The sequence below is a fragment of the Typopeltis vanoorti genome, chromosome 3 (assembly GCF_054136105.1).
Source record: "Typopeltis vanoorti isolate ZY-2024b chromosome 3, IOZ_Tvanoo_1.0, whole genome shotgun sequence".
NCBI classification, from domain to species: domain Eukaryota; kingdom Metazoa; phylum Arthropoda; class Arachnida; order Uropygi; family Thelyphonidae; genus Typopeltis; species Typopeltis vanoorti.
In genome coordinates, this window is record NC_143551.1 from 97057150 (window position 1) to 97082024 (window position 24875).

The 24875-nt window shown below is 34.4% G+C and overlaps 1 protein-coding gene across 1 annotated transcript in view; it reads left to right on the plus strand.

The window, feature by feature from the left end:
* LOC150108407 (reelin-like) overlaps positions 1-24875 on the plus strand; it is a 920570-nt gene that overhangs the window by 324659 nt on the left and 571036 nt on the right. Inside the window, exon 18 of the mRNA XM_090390755.1 lies at positions 10137-10298. Within this exon, the coding sequence (XP_090246881.1) occupies positions 10137-10298 (162 nt within the window). The remainder of the gene's footprint in view (positions 1-10136; positions 10299-24875) is intronic.

Consider the following 24875-nt stretch of genomic DNA (forward strand, 5'->3'; position numbering starts at 1 on the left):
GGAATGAGGAGATAATGATTGTGAAATGTTTAGACAAATTAGTTAGGCAATTAAAAGGAAGGTGATCCTAATGGGAGATTTTAGTTACAGGAATGTGGATTGCGAAGAAGAAATAATGTATAGTAACAAGGAGAGTGAATTTGTTGAGTTTCTGTGGGATAACTATCTTCTAAAACAGTATATGATAGATAGTTATCAAAGTTTATTGGTGTTAGATTTGATGGTATTCTCACAGGATGTGGTTATGAATGGGGATGTGGTTATTAACACTACCACCTATTGGTGAAAGTGATCACAAGGTATTGGTTTAGAAGGTAGTCAAACAGAAAAAAGTTGTTATCAAGGTCTATATGTGGAAATATAAAGTGAGTGATTATTAGATGCTCAGTAGCCCACTGGCATCAATACATTGGGTTGATAAATTGTGTAGAAAAGATATTGGCATGGGAAATGATAAGGCAGTATCTAACACAAGCAATGCATAACTGCATACCAAGAGTTCAGCAAATAAATAGAGTAGGAGTGAGATAGATGTATAGCGAAATCAAGCAATGTTACAAAAGAAGTTGTGAAGGAGGAAGTACAAGACAATTCGCAGTGAACAGATGTATGAAGAATATAAAGTACAGGCCAAAAAAGTGAAAAGCATGGTTAAAAAAGAAAGAGTAGAATATGAGAGGAGGTTGGCCAGTCAAGTCATAGCTAATCCAAGGAAATTTTTTTCCTATGTGGCAAACAAGCGAAAAAATAATTATGGCAGGTTGATTCTGGTGGATAGTTATGGTAGCAGAATAACCATAGCAAATGATATAGTGGAATTAATTAATGAACACTTCATCAGTATTCATGACTTATTTTTAACAGTATTAACATTGCCAAATGGACTATTTTATAAAAAGATGTTTTATTAACTGCTTATATATTGCTGAATTTCAAATCAGCATCATCAGAGCACGTATAAGCGACAGTAAGTGAGACAATATAATTGTAATGGACAAAAGATCTCAAGTCCTATTTGGCACCCTTTAGTGTTGTAAAAAAAAAAAAAAAACTTCAGTGTATACCATAACAGTATGAACGATACTGTGCAACATGCAGAAGGGAGGCAAGAATTAGGAGAATTAAAAGTGAAAGAATCAGCATGTATCAAGTGTTGCTTGGGTTAGATGTTAATAAGGCTGTGGGAATGGATGACATATCACCACATATTTTTAAAGAATGTGCAAAAGAGTTAACGATGCCCATGTTCTGGTTATTTAATGAAAGTCTTGCAGTGGGGGAAGGTTCCTAAGGAGTGAAAAGAAGGCAAAATAATACTCTCCAAAAGCATGATTTGAGAAAACAAGTTTCCAACTATAGACTGGTCTGTATATCTGCAGTTTTGACCAAAGTGTCAGAAAAATTGGTTAGAAATTGAATACAGGATTGGGTTGATCAACAAGATTCTTTATGATGGTCAGCATGGGTTTGTGAAGGGCAGGTCTTGTTTTAGCAATCTGCTTATGTCTGCTTATTGTCATAATCTGCTTATGATGAATATTGTTGAACTTTGCAAAAGCATTTGATAGATTATAATAATTTTAGTTTAATCCTTTTTCCAAGTGTGAGCAAATAAAGTTTGCACCTGAAAATATCTTCAGGACTGGGGTAAGGTAGTACAACACCAGGCAACTTGCAGGTCGAAACTAGTCTGGGTAGTGGCCCTTCCCTTAATGCATAACATTATACATATCCGCAAGGAGATGTGTTTTGCATTACGGGAGATACTGAGATAGGAGAGATGTTAGCTTGCTCCACCTTTGCTACGAGTTTCCCAGTGTTGCACTACCTTACCCCAGTCCTGAAGATATTTTCAGGCGCAAACTTTGTTTGCTCACACTTGGATAAAGGATTAAACTAAATTTATTATAGTCTAACCAAGTGAAAAATAAACTTTCAACATTTGATAGATTAACATATGATAAGTTGGTGTAAAAGCTGCAGAGGATAGGAATAGATAGTATATTGGTTTAGATGCAGCCGAAATTGGCTCTCTGAACAATACCAGCAGGTTGTGTATGATGGAGCCGTATCTCAGAAAAGAAAGTGACCAATGGTGTGCCTCAGCGTTCTTTGGGCCTCTACTGTTTAACTTATTTGTTAATGATATTTCATGTGGATTGACTGAGAATCTTCAAATGTTTGCCGATGATGCAAAGTTAGGTAGAATTATCCGGAGTAGTGCTGATGTTAATTCTCTACAGGAAGATTTGAATAGACTTTTGCTTTGATAAATGAGTGTGTGGGGGGGGGTTATGGTTTTAATGTTAATAAATGCAAGGTGTTACAATTTGGGATACAGAGATATAAGGCTTTGTACTGTATTGGTGGAGCTGTACTTCAGGAAGTGGATGAGATTTGGGATCTTGGAGTGATTGTAGATAGTAGTTCTGGGTCACATTGAAGTTCCTGGGTCACATTGCACATCGTAATGCTGCTATGATAAAAAGTAGATTGACATGTATGGATATGGAGGTGGTGGTACCTCTATATAAGGCATTATTCAGACCACATATGAACTATTGTACTGAGATCTGGTCACTTAGTTTTCATTGTAATGTGGAAACACTAGAGAGAGAGAGTCCAAAGATGAATAAACAAAGTGATATCAGGACTCTGGAGTGTTAATTATGAAGAGCATTTGAGAGAATGTGGATTACAGAGATTGGTGGATAGGAGAAAAAAAGAAGATATGATAGGCATCTTCAAATTAGTTAAGGGATACTATCAGATTAATATAGAGGAAATTATAAAAAGAGTGGATGTTAAGATGGGAAGAATGAGAGGTCATCCATGGAAGTTATATAAAGATGTGGCAAAGGGTGTGAGGAGTAGATTTTATATGTGGAGAGTTGTTAGTGAGCAGAATGCGTTGCCTGAGTGCATTGTGAGTGACAGTAGTGTAAAGAATTTCAAAGCTCATTATGATAGGCATATTGCCGGTTGAGTGGGCCTCACACGATGAGTCTTTGACTGCATGGAGGCTTGAAGGTGTTGAAGATGGCATTTTCATTACCATTTGATGGTAATGAAAACGCCATCTGAAAGAAATCTAAAATGCAGAAACACAGCTGGATTAGACAATATTTTTGATGGCATGTTTTTTTTTTTTTTTAATATGACTCGTACCTACAGAAGGCTGTAAAATTATAGTACATTAGTACCATAAATAGGCAAGGTGTTTTTTTTAAATTTATTAATTTATTTTTTATTTTTTACATAATTTAGATATTCTGCTATAGGAACCAAATGAACTTTTTCAAGCCACTTCAGGCCTTCATTCAGTTCATCTGAAGAGCATTGTTCTCTTTCACTGCATAATGAACTTCATCTCTCATCTAAAGACATTTCACAAACATCCATGCATGCCCACAGCAGGATGCAAACCTAGGCTGTTGGGTAGAAAGGGGAAGTATGCTATCCACTCAACCATCCAGGTCTGCAGTGTTCAAATATGACAGTATTAAAGTTTTACAGTGACTACTTTGGTTATTTCACAAGGCCTGGACAAGAAATCAAATTTCAGATAATTTGTGAGAAGTTTGCAGTAGTACTTTAAATAAGAAAAAAATCTGAATATGCGAATTGCAGAGCAATTTTCCTACTAGTTCCTGGTATGATTTATATTTGAGAAGAGGATTAGAAAAATTGTGGAACATAAACTCATTGAAAAACAATCTAGGGTGAGGCTAGATAGTGGTTTCGACCAAATTTTTATGTTATGAAAATTAATTAAGAAATCATGAGAATACACTTGACTCTCACTATAGTGTTAAATTGTGAATGAAACTGTGTTGTGTAATTTATTTTTTTCATTCATATTTAACATTGCTTATTATATATTAATCATGATTTGTATAAAAAAATTATTTATTGTTCCTTAGTTAAGGATTACTATTTAAATATTTATTCTAAACTTAACCTACTATTGATTTATTAAATAATAATATGTGTAGAAATTTATGATAACTAAAAAATATTTATATATGAGAAGAGGATTAGAAAAATTGTGGAACATAAACTCATTGAAAAACAATCTTGGGTGAGGCTAGATAGTAGTTTCGACCAAATTTTTATGTTATGAAAATTAATTAAGAAATCATGAGAATACACTTGACTCTCACTATAGTGTTAAATTGTGAATGAAACTGTGTTGTGTAATTTATTTTTTTCATTCACATTTAACATTGCTTATTATTCCTTAGTTAAGGATTACTATTTAAATATTTATTCTAAACTTAACCTACTATTGATTTATTAAATAATAATATGTGTAGAAATTTATGATAACTAAAATATATATAAAGTAACGAAAAGTGTTATTATAAATAATTGTATACGTAATGAAAAAGCTGATTAAGTAGCTCAAATATTCTGTTTATTCTTATTTGTAAAAATTTAACGTTATGTAATCACTTATGTAGTTGTAGAGCGTTGTATTACATTAGCGAAATGTTTGCGTTCATTGGTTGTCATGGAGACGCATGAAATAAACAAGCACGAGTCGAAGAGTGCGTGACCTTGGAACCAAAAGGAGAAAGAAAGGCAATAAGAATTATGAATTAGAGAAAAAGAGAGAGTTTTGCGGAGCCTGAAGGAAGGTAGGATACAAGCAAAGAAGTGAAGGAAAATTATAAATTCTTTAGGGCAGAAATTCATGAGAATAGTGTTAGAAGTGAGCAAAAACGTAGTGAATCATATACTCAGTTGCAAGTGAGATCAGCTGTTGTTGTAGAGGAAAATTGATGTCGTAATCGGATAAATAAAGAACTGGACATTCAATGGGAAATTCTGATTAGTTCCAGTTAGTCTAGGATTACGTCTTAATTCTATGTTGCCCTGAGAAGAATTATAATGAAATTAACTAGTTGGAGAAAAGTAAACAAGGAAAGATATCAGTACCTTATTGCTGTTGTTTAGAGTAGTGAAGCGCGATTAACAGTAGTTCAGTTAAAGCGTTGGAGAATTTTATTTAATGTGTTCCGCTAGCTTAAATAAGTAAATTCATAAGTGTGCTCACAATAAATTGATGTATTGAAGATTGTATCTGGTAAGAGTAGTCATACATGTTTGTTTATTCTAACATTTACTATAACGTATCTTCGAAGATCAAGGTCCGAAATAAGATTGCTTGGAATATTGTCTACCTTGATTAGTGCCTGCTGTGAATTTAAACATTAAGTACAACTGATAGATATTTGCAGACTGATCAAATGAGAAGTTTTGTTTTATTAACTTGAGTTAAGAAGGCTTGTAATTTTGAAGCTGTGAATTGTATGTTAAAGTTTAGAACATTGAATTGGAATGAGTGACTTAGCAAGATGTATTAAGTGATTTGTATTGTTTCATTTAAAAGTAGAATTCTTGTATTTGTTATATATCATATATTAAATGTTTTATTTTGTTAATCTAAATATTGTGTTTGCCTGAATTCCCTTTTATTGCACCGTTCATAAAAAATTCGAATCTTGCGGGTGCCCCAAGAAGAGTAGTAAATAATTCGGCCTAAATGAGAAGACTGCTAACTTAATTAAGAATTGATCCTACTGTTTTATATAGACTAATCTAAAAATAGGGTGGCGCAGTATAATTATAAATTTCCCTACTTTTGGATCGGTGATCAATTTACAATTAGTTGTTTTATTAATAAGAGTGACTTGAAACAAGATGGCAGATTAGAACACAACATAAAAATAGAACGTCACAACAATAGCAAATCACAGAACCACAGCATAGTTAGTTATAGTAGACAGTTTGGTATATAGCAATAGAATAATATTATGCCGATGGAAGAAATTCATTTGTGGCCTTTCGATAATTTGTTATAATGATATTTTCTGTTATCAAAGCCAACTGCATAACAAGGATCTGCATTTAAGTGTTACAGATCTGGAAAAGCATATTAGAAGGTACCAAATAAAAAGCTCTCCAACTTTGTTAATAAACTTATTACAGTTTATAATTTCAGGCCTTCAGTTAATAGGGTTGATAGTCTCACAATGAGTGATGGCCATTGTCCTCCCCCCCTCTAAGCATGCATGCATAACAAGGATCAGGAAAAAAAGGAGTGCACATGGCTAGTAACTATGTGCACAAAATTTTTGCTTTAAGAATTTCTAATTTGCAGTCAATTTTTGAATGCACTATAAAAATGAATTATATGATAAACCATATCTGTCACTTATTTTATTTAATAATGTCTCCACTCCAATATTACACTAACCCTTTCCTTCATGCTACATGGTGATCAGAATACATTATGCAAATTATGGAAACAACTACCATGTTAGAGTAAAACTTTAGTTTAATATAAACCAAAATAAACACTCAACATTACGATGTTTGCATTAAGGTCATCATCTGGAGTATATATACAAAGAAATACACATATATACAAAGAAACAAGCTGCACTACAATCTACATGGCACATGCTAAAGTTACTGATCAACCATTACAACTATTGGCCTGACCTCTAGTGGAAAAAAAAAACCTTACTACATCAAAACTAGAGTCCTATTATTATTATTATTATTATTATCATCATCATCATCATCATGTGATACCTCCAGGGAGTCCAAAGACTCATTGAGGGAGAGTGTGCCAACAGCATTGAATGATTGAACCCCTTCCAACTATTAACCGTGATCAAACTTGCTTAACATGAGCCATTAGTAGCAGAGACTCTACTAATCGACCAACCTTTCCATTAGGTTACACAATTAAATTAAGCTGAAGAGCAACATGTTAAAAAAGGAAAAAATTACTAAATAATAAATAAAAATAAATATATAAGTAATAGTTATATATAAGTTAAATATATAAGTAATAAATAAAAATAAAACTAATAAAAAAAATAAAAATAATACATAAAAATAAACATATAGGTAATAGTTTTATTTTTATATATTATTTATTAATTTTTTCCTTTTGTAAACATGTTTACAAAAGGAATAAATAATAAATAAAAATAAAAATAATAAATAAATATAAATATATAAGTAATAGTTATAAGTTAAATATATAAGTAATAAATAAAAATAAAATAAAAATAATAAATAAAAATAAATATATAAGTAATAGTTTTATTTTTATTTATTATATATTAATTTTTTCCTTTTGTAAACATGTTGCTCTCCAGCTTAATTTAATTTTGTAACCTGATGGATAATAATAATAATAATAGGACTCTAGCTTTGATGTAGTAAGTTTTTTTTTCCCCACTAGAGATCAGGCCAATAGTTGTAACGGTTGATCAGTAACTTTAGCATGCCATGCCATGTAGATTGTAGTGAAGCTTGTTTCTTTGTATATATGTGTATACTCCAGATGATGACCTTAATGTGAAGGTCGAAACTTCGAGTGTTTATTTTGGTTTACTGTTTATTTTTACTTTTTGCCTGAGCAGCTGGATAAACTGATGCTGACATCAGAAAGTTGCAGAAGCATATTCAATGTTGCAAAATGTAAGGTTTTAAAATTTGGGAAACAAAGATGGGATGCAGAATTTATGCTTGGTGAAGATATACTGTCAGAAGTGGAGGAAATAAGAGATCTTGGGATGATAGTGGATAAGGATCTGAAATTTAGGAGGCACATTGCTAAAATTGTGAAGACAACACAAAGACTTCTGGGAATGATGCAGAGGACACTGACTTGTAGAAGGTGGGAGATTCTTGTTCCATTGTATAAGGCTTTGATTAGTCCACACATGGACTACTGTGCCCAGATTTGGTCATCTGGTTTTTCAAATGGACGAAGAGATGTTGGAAAGGGTCCAGAGGTGACTGACTAAGGTATTTTCTGACCTCTGGAATGTAATATGCGGAAAGATTGAGAAGGTGCAATTTACAGAGTCTGGTGGATAGGAGGAAGAGGGGAGATATGATAGAGACCTACAAGTTAGTAAATGATTGTTATAGGATCAATGTTGGAGAGGTTCTACAGAAAACAGTGGGAGATTAGGGGAGAACTAGAGGTCATTTCTGGAAACTGTATAAAGAGGGTGTGAGCAGGGGGAGTGAGAAGCAGGTTTTTTGCATGCAGAGTTGTGAATGATCGGAATGCTTTGCCAGAGTGTGATGTCTGCAAGAGAATTTGAGTGTGTTTAATGCAATATGATGAGCTGTGTGTGTGTGTGTGTGTGTGTGTGTGTGTGTGTGTGTGTGTGTGTGTGTGTGTGTGTGTGTGATAAAAGGACCTCTTGGGTAATAATAATAAGAAGAAAAATATTTCTTTAGAGTGCCTACTGGCTAGACAGTACAGTCTCTTGAACTCGTGCAAACGATGATGGATTTTTGTAGGTATGTGGATTTAAGCAAATTAATTTAGTGTTTGCAATTTTATAGGTTATTGATAGACTGAAAACTTGTAAATAAAATGTTTTTCATGTGCATATAGGTCATCAAATTAGAGGGAACATTGGTGATGTCATTAATCTACCACCCGAAGAGATTCACAAACATCAATGCCTACAGTGGAATTCAACTCCTGCTGGTTGGAGAGTTGGCATACTTAAGTTTTAAGTCAGCTGTGAGAATTCTATGAGAAGACAGTTTGATATAATATCAGGTGTAACGCAGAAGTACTCACTATCACATCATCTATATGGATTACATTATGAAGGAAAGTGACAGTAAACCTGATATCAGAATTAGAGATATTCAACAGATGTTCCACTCCTAAAATCTAGTGCAACTCTTCAAGTCTCTTCAGAACTAAACTGAATATCCTTTGTAACAAGTTGGGCATGATAAGTAGCAATAAGAAACAATGAAAATTCTGTGAATGGGAATGAACATATAAAGCATCAATAAATTCTGAATAAAGAGCCTCTAGAATAAATAAAATGATTTAGCTATTTAGGTACAAGTTTTAGTGACAGTATTAAACATGAAAATGGAATAAAGCATGGATATTAAACATGAAAGATGTTATACCAAATAAGGAAAAAATTATCCAAAACACTAACTAGTGCAGAAGATGGTATTTAAACTGATTTTACTTATGGATCTGAAAGTTAGGTTAGAAATAAAATAATTGATAAAGATACACTGTAGATATGATAGTTCAGAGGAAAATATTGAGAATGAACATGTTACTGGTGACAGAATCATATTAAAAACAATATTTTAGAAAGGAATTTGCAATTATTTAAGGATGGTTGAAGTGGTATGTTTACTTAATTAAAGAGACATAACGGAAAGATGATCAAAACAAATTATGTGTGATGCCAATGTAACAGGAAAAACACCTAGCAAATAGTGTTAAAAATAGCAGCTTAAAAAAAAATAATAAATAAAAAAAATTCATTCAACTAAATTGAGTGACGGAAAATTTTACTAAGCGGGATACTATTGAACCATATACCAAGAAATTATTGTCAAATTGTCAGTTCTGTATGGTTTGTGCTATCTGCATTATGCTTTGACTTTTTCATAAAATATTTTTATCATCGAGATGAAAATATTGTCATGGAATTTTATGGTTCTGTTTAAAAACTTGAAACCTGTAGGATTATCTGGTACCTTAGTTATGTATCTTGTAGTTGATTCCATAAATTTATAAATGAAAATCTCACTTATTGAACTTAACTTACCACCAGCACTGCTATGCATTTGTGCATATATGTATATAAAAATTAGTAATAATAAAAATTTTAAAAAGTGATGTGATGGAATGAAGGAGAGAGAAGAATAAGGTATGAGTGAATATTCACAAGTCAGGCTATATGTGGGTAGTGAATTTCATAGTAAAGATATTGGTTTGGCCAGCCACAATATCTCAGTATATGGTTCACTTTTTTGCTTTTTTCATTTTTTATTATTTATTTATTTTTTAGCATTGAGTTCATCAGTCTCGCACTGCAAGTATTCGGTTGCTTTATATGTACATATATCCAGTATATATATATATATATCAGTAGGTAATTAATTATTAGTGGAGTTCAGTTTCCACACCAGGTGATTTAACTCTTCTTTTGGAATGCCAGTAATAATGATAACAATAATTGTATTTTTTTTAGTATTACTTGTCTTTCGATATTTGTTTAACTTTGGATATTCATTCAGATATAATACAGAATATATGATTTTTATAGGTTTCTTCAGTTCACAATAAGATTGGGAAGTCCTTCTCATAACAGTGCTTGCACTGCACCTACAGAACCTTCGGAAGCTGTATATATTCATTTCTCCTGTAATGGGGGAATTGTATGGAGGTTGCTTGAAATTTTGCATCATTCCAAATTTTTACAGCCCAGGTGAGTTATAGAAAAAAAAAAAAAAAAAAAAAGATTTTTCCTTTATGTATATGTAGATTTAAAAAGAAAATAAACAAATATATTTATTCCACTCTCTTTTCCTGTTAATATAGACTTTATTGCATATCACAGCCAAACCAAGTAATTTGGCTTAATATAAACCTTAATATGTCTTCTGTAGTTTGGAATTTCTATTTAGTAGGTATTGGAAGACTAATGGAAACTGTATTGTGGGTAAGGATCATTGGCGTTCCTAAATTCTTCAAAAAATTATAATGGAAAGAGTATTTATCATCATCATCATCATCATCAATTCCTGTCATGTACCCTCAAGAGGTGTATAGGATATGATAGTACTACATGAAAAATTTACATCGTTACTAACTTCCTATCTACAATTTTCCTCCAATTCAATCTGTTACTTGTTAAGACTCCAACATTATCAGATCTTATATTTCTATCATCTAAGACACTTTGTACCGTATCAATCCACCTATATCTTGATCTTCTTCTGGGTCGTTTTCCTGCCAACCTGGCAGAGAACACTTGTTTTGCTAATCTTTCCTCGCCCATTCTGTTTAAGTGACCATACCACCTGAGATTAGCTCTGCTAACACATTCCTGGATGCTGACAATGTCAAGTTCTTTTCTAATATCCTCTTTTTTAATACGACATTGCCATTGATGCCATCTGTTCACACCTGTAATCTTTCTCAGGACTCTCATATCTCCAGTCTCTAAAGTAAAAAGTAAAACACTTGACCAAAGAGTTTTACTTCTGACCCAGCTCTCAGAGCCATAAGTTAAAACTGGTTTGAACACTGTCATGTATACAGATAATTTAGCGTTCCAACTAATTTCTCTCTTATTCCATATGAATTTATTTAGTTGAATTCCTACCATACCAGCTTTGTTTATTCTGTTGTCTATTTTCATATTTAATTTACCATCTTCACTAAAAATCACGCCTAAGTAGCTAAAATGTTTCACTAGTTCCACAGGTTCTTCGTTCACAACACAGTTGACATTTTCAATGATTTTGCCTATTTTCATTGTCTTTGTCTTTTTATTGCTGACCTTCATACCATATCTATTACACAGATATTCAATTCAGTCAGGAAATATTGCAGACTTGTAGCAGATTTATTTAGAAGTATAACATTGTCTGCATAAAGCAAAGAGCTGACATTAACATCTCCAATTTTGATATCATGTTTAATACCACTTTCCTTCATAATGTGATCCATATAGATAATGAATAACAGAGGGGATAATGTACATCCTTGTCTCACACCAGATTTAACATTAAACCATCTTCCTGTCTAACTGCTGACTTACAACTTATATAGAGACCAAGTATTGCTTGATATAATGCCCCATTGATACCATATAACTGTAGCATATTGAATAGCTTCTCTCTTCGCACCTTGTCATATGCCTTTTACAGATCGACAAAACTTAAATACAGATCTTTTTTATATTTCCATGATTTTTCAACTATCTGTCATAAAGTGAAGATCTGATCCTGACAATGATCTACTTGGCCTGAATCCAGCTTGTTTTTCACTAAGTTTTTCTTCCACAATTCTTCTCAACTGTTTCTCAAGTATACTTGCATAAACCTTACGAGGAACACTCAGTAGGGAAATACCTCTGTAATTCTCACATTCAGTTTTATTTCCCTTTTTATATATGGGTGCTATGAGAGCTCTACTCCAATCATCGGGAATTCGTCCCTCTGTCCAGGCCTTCTGAACTATGCAGTGCAGCCACTGTAAGACTCTTATACCACCATACTTCAGCATTTCTGGTTGAATATCATCTACTCCTGCTGCCTTTCCACATTTCAAGCCTTTGATGGCTTTTTCTACTTCAAGTATGGATATGTATGTCTGTTGAGTGTTTTTTACCACTGTGCTATCACTGCTAAGTTTGATTTAGTAATTTTTCGAAGTACTTACTCCATACTTCAAGGATATCTTTTTCTCCCATTTTCATGTCACCTTTATCATCTCTAACTCCTTTTACAGCACTCTTTCCTCCATTTCTAAGCTTCTTCAACAACCTCCAGAATATCTTACCACCTTCTCGATATTTATTTTCTATGTTCTTGCCAAAGTCCTCCAATACTCAATCTCACATCAACGACTACACACTATTATTAGAATCTCGACACGCAAAGAAATGGTATGCAGTAACAAACACCCAATACAACAATCATGCTGCTTTCAACCCTTCGGATATTACCGCCTTAAAACCCACAAAAAACAATTCCATCATCAATCTATCACACCACAACCTCACACTCGATGAAATCACCATCCTGAGCAAAGGACTAAACTTTGGCGTATCCCCAAAATACATACAAAACAGGAGACATCATTACCTAAATCCAAGCGAAATTAGAGTATGACCCTAACAAAGAAACAATATTCCACAAAATTAACAACTTCATAAACAGTAAAATAATAATAAAACCTAACATCACTCCCAACTTACAAAAAGCCCTATTATCCCTAAAAAGGAACTCGAACATTATTATCAATAAAGCTGACAAAGGGGGATACAGTAGTCATCACAAACCTAACTGATTACCACAACAAAATAACAGCTATCTTAACCGACCAACCCACCTACCAAAAAATCCAAATTGACGAAACCCACAAAGACAGGTATCCGATGAGGCCAATAGTCTCCTACAAAAACACCACTACAGCACCTTTATCAAAATTCGTAGCGAAACTTCTCCAACCATTAATTACAGCATCTAACTTCATGATAAAATATCACGGACAACCTTTTCAAGAAAATAAAAAACCCTATCCCAGGAAGACATCCTCACTTCATTGGTTGCAGCCTCTTTATACACCAACGTGGGCATCCCCAGAACTTTAGACATCGTACACACACTACTCACAGAAGACCACACCCTACACTCTCATACTAAACTAACGCCCAATGATATTATTAACCTAATAAAACTGATAATCTCGGCAAACTTCTTCAAGTTCAACAACAGCATGTACATTCAAATCTACGGACTCCCCATTGGCCAAAACATCAGCGGACAACTAACAGAATTATTCCTAGCACACATAGAATCGCTCCTCCCCCCCCCGGCATCACCTTTTATCACAGATATGTGGATGATATTCTGTACATTGGAAATCCTACACACACACACACACATCACCACCTTAAAAGCGTCCCTAAACAGGTACAGCAATAGACTAAAATTCCCTAAACAGTTACAGCAACAGACTAAAATTCACCATAGAAACCGAACAGAACAATTCCATCAATTTCTGAAACTTGACATTAACCAGAACACACAACAAAATAGCCACGAAAGTATACCACAAACTCTCACATATCGGAAACTACCTCCATTTCCACTCATACCTTCCATATTCCGTTAATAAATCGGTCATCTTATCACAATTCATATGTGCGTACAAATTTTCAACCAATCAGAGTAATCTAAACACAGAAATAAAAATACTAACACAGATCTTCAAAAATCGCAACTATCCTACACAACTAATAAATTATGCAAACAAGACGGCCAAAAACCGCCAAAATAACCCAAGTACCAAAACAAACTTCCCTACACAAAAAAATTATCAAACTACCATACACCCAAAACACATACAAAGCCTATAAATCCATCTTCAAACATACTGACTACAAACTGGTATTCACCACAAACCAAAAATTGGCAAATCTCCTAAAATCCATTAAATCTCACACACAAAAAGAAATATTTGAACACCACAACGTGGTCTATAAATTTCCCTGCCAAAAAGACTGTGATATCACCTACACAGGTTCCACCATCAGGTCTTTATGGGCAAGACTACAAGAACACTTCTGCAACTGTAACATCCCTATTCCAGAACATTTAAATACTAAAAAACGCAACATCAAAAATAAAAATCGAATACAAAGCACAGGAAAAACGGAAATAGCTGTTCACGCCCTTGAACAAAAACATACCCCATAGATTGACAAGGCCATCATAGTAGACAGACAAGACAATGAAACTATGCTTAGAATATCGGAAACAATAGCCATAAAATGTGATGCGAACTCTATCAACGTACACAGGCTCTACATAATCTCCGAGGTTTGGAAGCTTCACAACATAAAATTGAGGTCACAACTCCGACCAATAGGCGATGACACAAACACTTCAAAAGCAGAAGTACCTGCCTGACCTGACATAGCATCCCCTTCCTCCATGTGTTCAGACGACGACCAAGAATAGTCGAAACAGACTGCACACCCATCAACCCCCCTTCTAAAAATCAGTTGCTGTTTTCAATCCCTTTCACCCTTTCCCACCCTATATAAATATAAAAAAACGCTCTGCCCATCCATTATAATATATATGTATATATATATATTATTATTCAAAATAACCCGGGTTTTTTCCATTTCTATTTTAATTCTCCCACATTGCCCCCCCCCCCATGAACATCGCTGAAAGAAGAAAAGCCACAGCACCCAGAAAAAGGTATGTGCAAATTTTTCTTCCTTTATGCTACATATATTTATTGGTAAATATACATCTACAATGTCCTAAGAATCCGTGAGAGTAAAAAGCCAATGACATTTAAACAGGGGCACTCCCAAACAGAAGCAGGCAAAATAACCGTAAATGTAATTGTCTTATTATTATTATTACTTGATACCTCCAGGAAGTCCAAAGACTTGCCATGACTTATTTTTTAGTTTGCAGTGCTTACGATAAAGGATTAATTTATTGAAATTAATTAATTCATTGACCTATAATTAACTTTTCTTAATATGTCTATTTAATTATGTATTTATGCACAAAGGAAGAGATAACTATATATCACTGATTGTGAAATATTTTATGAGCTGTGAAGGGAAAGCCAAAAAAAAATGGACAAGATAAGTTCTGTTACCTATTCACAAAAAAAGGAAGTAGAATGGACTTCAGAAAGTACAGAATAATTGCCATGACCAGTCTTATGGAAAGAAAAAGTACTTATGATGACATTAATAGAAAGAATAAGGAAACTAACAGAAGAAAATATAGAAAATGAGCATGCAGGATTCAGAAGAGACAGCAGTACTGTGAACCAAATAGTAATGGTAAGAATAATTGTGGAGAAAGCTCTATGTGAAAAATATAAATATTGATGTCTGCTTTGTTGACTTTCAGAAAGCATTCGACAGCATAGCTCAAAAAGTGGCATAAACCTTTGATACCTCTTGATGAGTATTACGGAGACAGTATAGCTGAGATGAATGACTATTTATCTTAGCTATATTGTCTTCATAATACTCGTCAAGAGCTGTTTAACAGCAGTGAATGTGTGTATGTAATCCAAATGTCAAAAGGCTGAATAAGGTAAGTGTAAAATGGATGAATGAAGAGATTAAGCATGCAGCCTAGAAGAAGAAGAAATCACTGTAGAAGTAGTACAAGTTAACAATCACTAGCTTGAAGAATATAAAGAGCAGACAGGAAGGTGAGGAATGTTTGTTGTAAGGACAGCAAAAGTGCAGTATAGACATAGGAAATCATGCCAAGAAAAATCCTTGAGAGTTATTTCAATATGTGGTAAGTAAAAGAAAGAACGATTAAGCAAAGGAGATGTCAATGAATGAAATTGGTATATTAGTAACTGCTGCAGAGGATAGAATCAAAGTATTCAGTAAATAATTCATCAGGATAATTCATCCTTATGGTGTGACATCTGAGAAGCTTGAATATAAGAGAGAATGGGAGAGGAGCAATTGATGGGGAGTGAGCAGGAGGTATAGGCATTTACCAACTTTGATGTCAATAAAGTAATAGAATTGATGACATATTGCCACTTTCTTAAGGAAATGTTCAGAGGAGTCAACAGCAGCCTTGGTGTATCTGTTTAACATATGAGTCTTGCAACAGGGCAAGTCCTAAAGGAATGGAAAGAATATAAAATTGTTTTAGTTCGCAAAGGTGGTATAACTTCTCATCACTTGCCTTAAGACTGAAGTTATGCTAAAGGAGTTGGTAAGACCTAGCATACAAAATTGGGTTGATAATAGCAATATTCTTTGTGATGACCAGCATAGATTGGTTAAAGCGAGATCATGTTTAACTAGTTCACGTACATACTACAACAGGGTGATGAATGCATTAGACAAGAGACATTATATATATATATATATATATATATATATATATATATATATATATATATATATATATATATATATATACAGAGTGTCTCAAAAAAATGTATACACACTTCAACAGCTGATAACTCACTTAATTTTCGTTATTTTGCAGGTTTAATGGATTTGAAATAATGGCTGAAACCAGATTAAGCCTTGAGAAAAGAAAATTTATCCTAAAATGTTACTGAAAGTATGAAAACATAGTAGAAGTGCAAAGACAGTTTAGAAGAGAATTTCAACGAGATCCACCTACGACACTTACTATCACTTGAATTAGAGATAAATTTGAAGAAGATGGAACTGTTCAAAATGTCTATAAGCAACATTCAGAAAGACCACAAACAGCTACGAGGCCCGCAACAGAAGAAAGGTTGATTGAAACATATCGTCAAAGTTCAAGAAAATCTGTGTGACAGATAAGTGTAGCAATTTGACAGTGGGGCTTAAATGTTGTGTGAAGTTGTCCTTTCTTAAGGATCTGGCTATTTTTTCTGATGTGCCACAGATGTAGAGCATGGTGATTGCATTTCTGAAATCCTTCTGAAGAGATGGCCAGGGAATGGGGGAGGAACTAATTTTTTTTTTTTTTTTAATTCTGTAATCGCTGTAGCCATTGGAAAGGAAGATGTTGTGTGTGTCATTGAGTTGGGTTGAATGGGAGGTTCCACTGGAACAAAGATTGTGGGCTCTGTTGGTTAGAGTTTTAATAATGCCATATTGTTGAGAGGGATGGTGGTGGAAGAGTTTGTGAATGTATCTGCCTGTGCGTTACTTAGGTGTCTGTGAAGGGTAAATTATTGTTATTTTCTTTTTCCATCCTAAACTGGATTCTTGGATGTAGGCTATTGAGGTGACTGAGGAAGTAATCTAATGTGTCTAGACCATGAGGCCAAATAGAGAACACATCATCTACATATTTACACAACACTCAACACAAAGATTATTAAGGTCATGCTCAACTGTGGAACAAGGTATGAGGATAGACTAGACGAGATGATTGCAGTTTGCAGAAACTTGTAAATAGGTGGGGGGGGGGGTATGATTGAAACAAGGTGGTAAGAGATTTTTATGAAGTTAGTGTGGAAGAGATATTTCATAGAATCGAGTGAAACAGAGTAGAACAAGAGTATAAGAAAGATATTAACAAGAGAGGGTGAAGAGCAGATTCTTTGCAATGAGAATGGTTTATAATTAGAATACATTATCTGATAATGTGGTGAGGGTAGAAACACTGAATGAGTTTATGCACAGTATGATGAACTTTGTGTATAGCAGTTAGGACTTCCTGTGATGAACTATTTGGCTCTATGGATGCGTGATGCTTATAATAATAATCAGTTTAGTAATATGTACCTTCAAGGGGGTGTACGCGATAATGTGACAGTACTATACGATTGAGTAAGGATATTATTACTAATTTCCTGTCAATAATTTTCCTCCTAATTAGTCTCTTACTTGTCAGCACTCCTATATTGTGAGATCTTATATTTCTGTCTTCTCTGACACTTTTTACTGCATCAAGCCACCTACATCTTGTTATATCAAATATATCAAATATCTGTTTTGCTAACATTTTTATCACTTTATCTCAGATTAGCTCTGTTCACATATTCTTGAATACTAACAATGCCAAGTTTCTTCTTAATATCTTCATTTTCAATATGATTCTGCTATCTCTTCACCCCCCTAATTTTTCTCTCTTATTAGTGATCTCCAATCTTTGATCAGCTGTTTTATTTCTAACCCAGAGATCCATAAGTTAAAAATGATTTGAACACTGTCTTGTATATTACTACTACCAGCTTAGTGTTTTGGCTAATTTTTTATCTTATTCCATGTAAATTTATTCAACTGGCTCCCACCTCACAATATTCTATTTCTATGTTTAATTTGTATCTTCATTAAAAACTGTGCCTAAATATCTGAAAAAATTTACTTGTAATTTTCCATTGAGAATACATTTGAAGTTTTCCATGTTCCTACCTGATTTCAAAATGTTGGTCTTTTAATTGCTGATTTTCATGCCTGATTGTTACATCTATCATTTAATTCAGTTTAGTTAAAGAATCCTGGAAACTTGCAGTGGATTTGTTTAGGTGTACATCATCTGCATGAAGCAAAGAGCTAAGTTTAATATCTGCAGTTCTTACATCAGGTTTAATGCTGCTTTTTTTGTAATGTGATCCATATAGATGCCGTATAAGAGTAGAACTAGTGTGCAACCATGTCCTACATCTGATTTTACATCAAACTGCCTTGCTGTACTTCTGGCAATTCTAACTGCTGACTTAAATATACAGGAAAACCTTGCTTAATGCAATTAATTAATCCATCAATTAATGCATGCTAAGCAAAATCACACTTAGCAAATACAATAAACAATAGCAATAATTATAATCATTCATCAGTTAGCGTAAATCTGGAAAAAAAACTTACAGTATAAGCTATATTAGAGGTTAAAATCATCAAAGTCAATAAAAATAAATTGCTTACATTTATATTTAATGTCTGAACATTTGATTGAGTTACTTTTTACAAAAAAATTAAGTAAAGATGTTTGAAAGTGTTCAACTTTTTCATCTTGTTGCAATTTGTGATAGCTAACAGTTACTTTATCAAGATTTTGGCAGACTTCAAAGCTTTCTCAAGTTCTTTTGCAGTTAGCTTCTTAGTCATAACATTCTCTTCTTGTTTGCACTCCTTAACTTCTTCTCCATATGCACACTGTTCTTCTAGTTGAATAAGATTAACTAGCTTAACTGTTCTGAATGGGAATCGAGGAAGTTTTTCACATCTTTATTATCCAAGTTCTTTTCCAGTTGTGTCGATTTCTTCAATAATGTTAGATATTGGATTTTGTGCATGATAAACTAACATAAGCTTGAGTTTAAACTTGCCTTTTGCTTTGCTTCCTAATAAAAGCATAAGACGATCTTTAGATACTTTTATCCTGGTTGAGATGCATCAGTTTTATCTAGGAAAGTTTTTGTTGGCATATGCTTCCAAAAGAGACCAATTTCATCAATGTTGAATATTTGACAATCAACATAATCACCCTCCTGAATTATCCTTTGCAATTCTTCAGGAAACTTGGCTGCAGAATCTTAGAAGATTCCTCAGTTATTCTTATGTTATGCAGTCCAGCTCAATTTTTAAAACAGTAAAACCATCCTAAACTCTTGGTAAAGCTTTCACATTCCTCTTGAAATTTGGTCTCTTTCAATGTTGTAAAAATATTGAGAGTTTTTGCCTGAATATTCCTTGTACTTGTAGCAGTAGCAACTTTTTCTTGTTCTTTGAATTCTTTGCTTTTATTTAATATAGTCCGAACTGTAGACTCGTGTATCCCAGGTCTCGCACAATCATTGTATCTATTACTAGCGGCACTTTCGTGTCTCTTAATGACTTCCAGCTTTTCCTCTAACATAATTACTTTTCTTCTCTTTTTATTACTGGCACTTTCTTTATCAGTCTTTCTCTTTTACATATCAGGGTTTGAATATAATAAAGCCTTATAGGTATCTAAATTAAAGCAAAATGATGAAAAGTGATTGAGCAAAGAGAACAAAGCTTGCGTGTGCTTTCGATGATGGCATTGAGTCAACTGACGAGTGTCGCCAGCCACCGCTTGCTGCAGATTGATGACAAAAAATTCATGTAATGTAAAAAAATTGTGTTTACTGATCAATCACTCACTTAAAGCGGGAAATAGTATCATTTCACTCAGTCGTGCTAACTGATTATCGCACATATAAAATTCACGTTAAGCGAGGTTTTCCTAGTATGTATTGCTCTGTATAATATTCTAATTACCTCATATTATTGTAGCATTTTGAACAGTTTTTTTTCTTGGCACCTTGTGATATGCTTTTTCAAGATCTCATCATCATCATCAAATTCCTGCCATGTACCCTCAAGGGTTGTACAAGATATGATAGTACTACATGAAAAAATTACATCATTACTAACTTCCTATCTACAATTTTCCTCCAAATCAGTCTGTTACTTGCCAAGACTCCAACATTATCAGATCTTATATTTCTATCGTCTAAGACACTTTGTACCGTATCAATCTACCTATTTCTTGGTCTTCCTCTGGGTCGTTTTCCTGCCAACCTGGCAGAGAACACTTGTTTTGCTAATCTTTTCTCTCCCATTCTATTTAAGTGACCATACCACCTGAGATTAGCTCTGCTAACGCATTCCTGGATGCTGACAATGTCAAGTTCTTTCCTAATATCCTCGTTTTTAATATGATATTGCCATTGATGCCATCTGTTCACGCCTCTAATCTTTCTCAGGTCTCTCATATCTGTGGTCTCTAGTCTTTGGTCAAGTGTTTTACTTCTGACCCAGCTCTCAGATCCATAAGTTAAAACTGGTTTGAGCACTGTCTTGTATCCAGCTAATTTAGTGTTCTGACTAATTTCTCTCTTATTCCATATGAATTTATTCAATTGACTGCCTACCATACCAGCTTTGTTGATTCTGTTGTCTATTTCCATATTTAATTTACCATCATCACTAAAAATCACGCCTAAGTAGCTAAAATGTTTTACTTGTTCCACAGGTTCCCCATTCACAACACAGTTGACATTTTCAACAATTCTACCTAATTTTCATTGTCTTTGTCTTTTTAATGCTGACCTTCATACCATATCTATTACAACAGTTATTCAAGTTAGTCAGAGAATCTTGCAGACTTGTAGCTCATTTATTTAGAAGTATAACATCGTCCGCAAAAAGCAAAGAGCTGACATTAACATCTCCAATTCTGATATCATGTTTAATACCACTTTCCTTCATAATGTGATCCATATAGATAATGAATAAGAGGGGATAACGTACATCCTTGTCTCACACCAGATTTAACATTGAACCATCTTCCTATACTTCCTTCAATTCTAACTGCTGACTTACAACTCAAATAAAGACAAAGTATTGCTTGATATAATGTCCCATTGCTGGCATCCTGTCATGTATCGGCCAGGAGACAGATCTGGAGCTGGAAGGAAATATCATCAGGAAGGTGAGAGACTTTAGATACTTAGGTTCAACAGTGGAAAAAGATGGAGGAGCTGAGAAGGAAATGGGATACAGGATACAAGCGGGTTGGAGGAACTGGAGGGAGATGGCTGGAGTGTTATGTGATAAGAGGGTGCCGATCAATCCGAAAGGCAAAATTTATAGGACAGTAGTGAGGCCAGCTATGACATATGCTATAGAAACTGCGGCCCTGAGGAAAAATAACATCAGCAGGATGGAAGTAGCAGAGATGAGAATGCTTAGGTAGATGTGCAGTGTGACCAGAAAGGATCGTCTGAGAAATGACTATATCAGGGGAACAGTGAAAGTTACAAACTTAGGAGCGAAAATACAGGAGGCAAGGTTGAGGTGGTTTGGTCATGTGATGAGGAGGGAGGACGAATATGTGGGAAGAAGGGTCATGCAGATGGATGTGCAAGGAAGGCGGAAACGTGTGCGGCCAAAGAAGAGATGGAGGAAGCTGGTAGAAGAGGACTTGAAGATGAAGAACTTGGCTGTGGTGACAGCCCATGATAGGAAGGTGTGGAGGAGACTCATTACAAACAGTGACCCCACTTAAGTGGGAGAAGCTGCAGAAGAAAAAGAAGAAGAAGAATACAGAATAAGTAAATTAGGATTTAGCTGATCAAATACAGTTCGGTCAGCTAAATTCTAATTTGTCAGACCATCCTTGTGCATTCACTATCTAGCAGATACCTACTAACAGGGTGCACTATGTATAAGAGAATTGGATATTAAATAAGAAACCCTCGCCAGTTCTCTGCATTCCTCAAATTATATATGTTGTGAACATCTCCCAGTTATCTAGCTTCAACCCTTAAGTAACTCCAGTAATAATTTCTGATTTAAAAAGATGGAAGATATCTGACACATTATTATTATTATTATTTTTTTTTTTTTTTTTTTTTTTATTATTTTTATTATTATTAAGAGAGACCTCCAAGGAGTCAGGGACTCAATGAGAGGGGTCACATGCTAACCGCACCAACTATCATACCTGTTCTTCTTGAATTCATTCACACCTGCATGCACAGACAACATTCAGCGGAAACCATTCCGATCATGCACCACTCAATAAGAGAAAAATCTAGCTCTCACCCCCTTCTTGATGGCATTCATTCTCAACTTCTAAAGAAGCTCTCTCATTCTTTTCCCACCATTCATAAAATGAAAAATTCCATTTATTGGTAGCCTGTATAATCCTTTCAAATGTTTGTAAGCCTCGATCATATCACCCTCTCTTTCTCCTGTTTGATATCGTCTGCAGTCTAAAAGTTTCTCTCTCTCTCTCTCTTAATAATCAATATTCCACAATCCTGATATCATTTTTGACACTCTCCTTTGCACTTTCTCCACTGTATCAGATTCAACACAGAAACCAGGAGATCAGACCTGCATGCAATAGTCCAAGCGAGGTCTTATCAAGACCTTGTGAAGAAGCAAAATAACTTCCTTATCTTTTCATATCAAGGTTCATTTCAGTGTTGCCATTATTCTCTGAGTTTATGTACAGTTTTTGCTATACATAAACTCAGATAGTATAGCATTTTTGCTATATACATAAACTCAGTCATATAGCATTTTTGCTATATGACTCTCGAACTTCAACTTCCTGTCTGCTAAAATTCCAAGATCCCTAGCCACATCAGTTTCTTCAAGCATAATCCCACCAATATAATATAACATTGTATATCTAATCACACCAAAATGCATAACCTTACATTTATTATTATTATTATTATTATTATTATTATTATTATTATGTGACACCTACAGGGAGTATTGTACTTGTACTTGATATTGCCAAGTACAAGTACAATATATAATGTCCTCACTCGATGAGTCCAAAGCCTCATCGAGTGAGGACACCTACTCTACAGCTCTCTGTTTCCATCACTCAATCCCCGAACTACAACTAACCACAACTACACCAATGCCATTTACCGTCCACCACCACAAGTATTTCCACAGACAATTACAAACATCCATTCCCACGGTAGGATTCAAACCTACAGCCTTTCATCTGGAGAGTGCATACATGGTTAACCAATCAGCCAACAAGGCCAGCTAATTGTTATCTCATATAATAATTATTGTCTCATTACTTAACATGCACACTGTTTATTGTTCTAAAATTTCATTTAATGATTTCTCTGTAGATCATCTTCTGATGTAGCTAATACAGTTTGATCATCTGCAAATAATAGTGTGTCTAACTTTTTTATTATTATTATTATCACCCAAGACTCCATGGAGTCAAAGAATCATCTAGGAGGTCCTATTATCATACACACAGCTCATCATACTGCACTTTAAACACACTCAAATTCTCTGCAGACACCACACTCTCAGGCAAGGAAAGGCATTCCAATCATTCACAACTCTGCATGCAAAAAACCTGCTTATCACTCACCTGCTCACACCCTCTTTATACAGTTTCCAGAGATGACCTCTGGTTCTCCCTGATCTCCCACTGTTTTCTGTAGAACCTCTCCAACATTGATCCTATAACAACCCCTTATTAACTTGTAGGTCTCTATCATATCTCCCCTCTTCTTATCCACCAGACTCTGTAAATTGCATCTTCTCAATCTTTCCTCATATTCGACATTCCAGAGGTCAGAGGTTGGTAGTTAACAGGGTAACTACCAACCTCTTGGTCAGTCGCATCTGGACCCTTTCTAACATCTCTTCATCCATCTGAAAACCAGTTGGCCAAATCTGTGCAAAGTAGTCCATGTGTGGCCTAATCAAAGCCTTATACAATGGAATAAGAATCTCACTACTTCTACAAGTCAGTCATCATTCTCTGCATCATTCCCAGACGTTTTTGTGCTGTCTTCACAATTTTGGCAATGTATCCCCTAAATTTCAAATCTTTATCCATTATCATCCCCATATCTCTTATTTCCTCCGCCTCGGACAGTATATCCACACCAAGCATAAATTCTGCATCGCATCTTTTTTTTCCCAAATTTTAAAACCTTACATTTTGCAACATTAAACTCACATCTCCAATCACTCAATTTATTCAAGTTTTCTTGTAAGGCCAATATCTTCTCTACTCTTCATGGTTCGTCCCAACTTTGCATCATCTGCAAAACTGAATATCTCCATCCCCTTCATGAATATCATTAATATAATACAAGTTAAACAGTAATGGTCCTAAAATAGACCCCTGAGGCACACCCCTAGTGGTGTGCCTCAGGGGTCTATTGATAGTCAAACTAGAACTAGATATTGTTGATAGTCAAACTAGAATGGATGGGATTGGATATTAGATTAGTGCATTGGATTGGAGACTGGCTATCTGAAAGGTATCAACAAGTTGTGTTT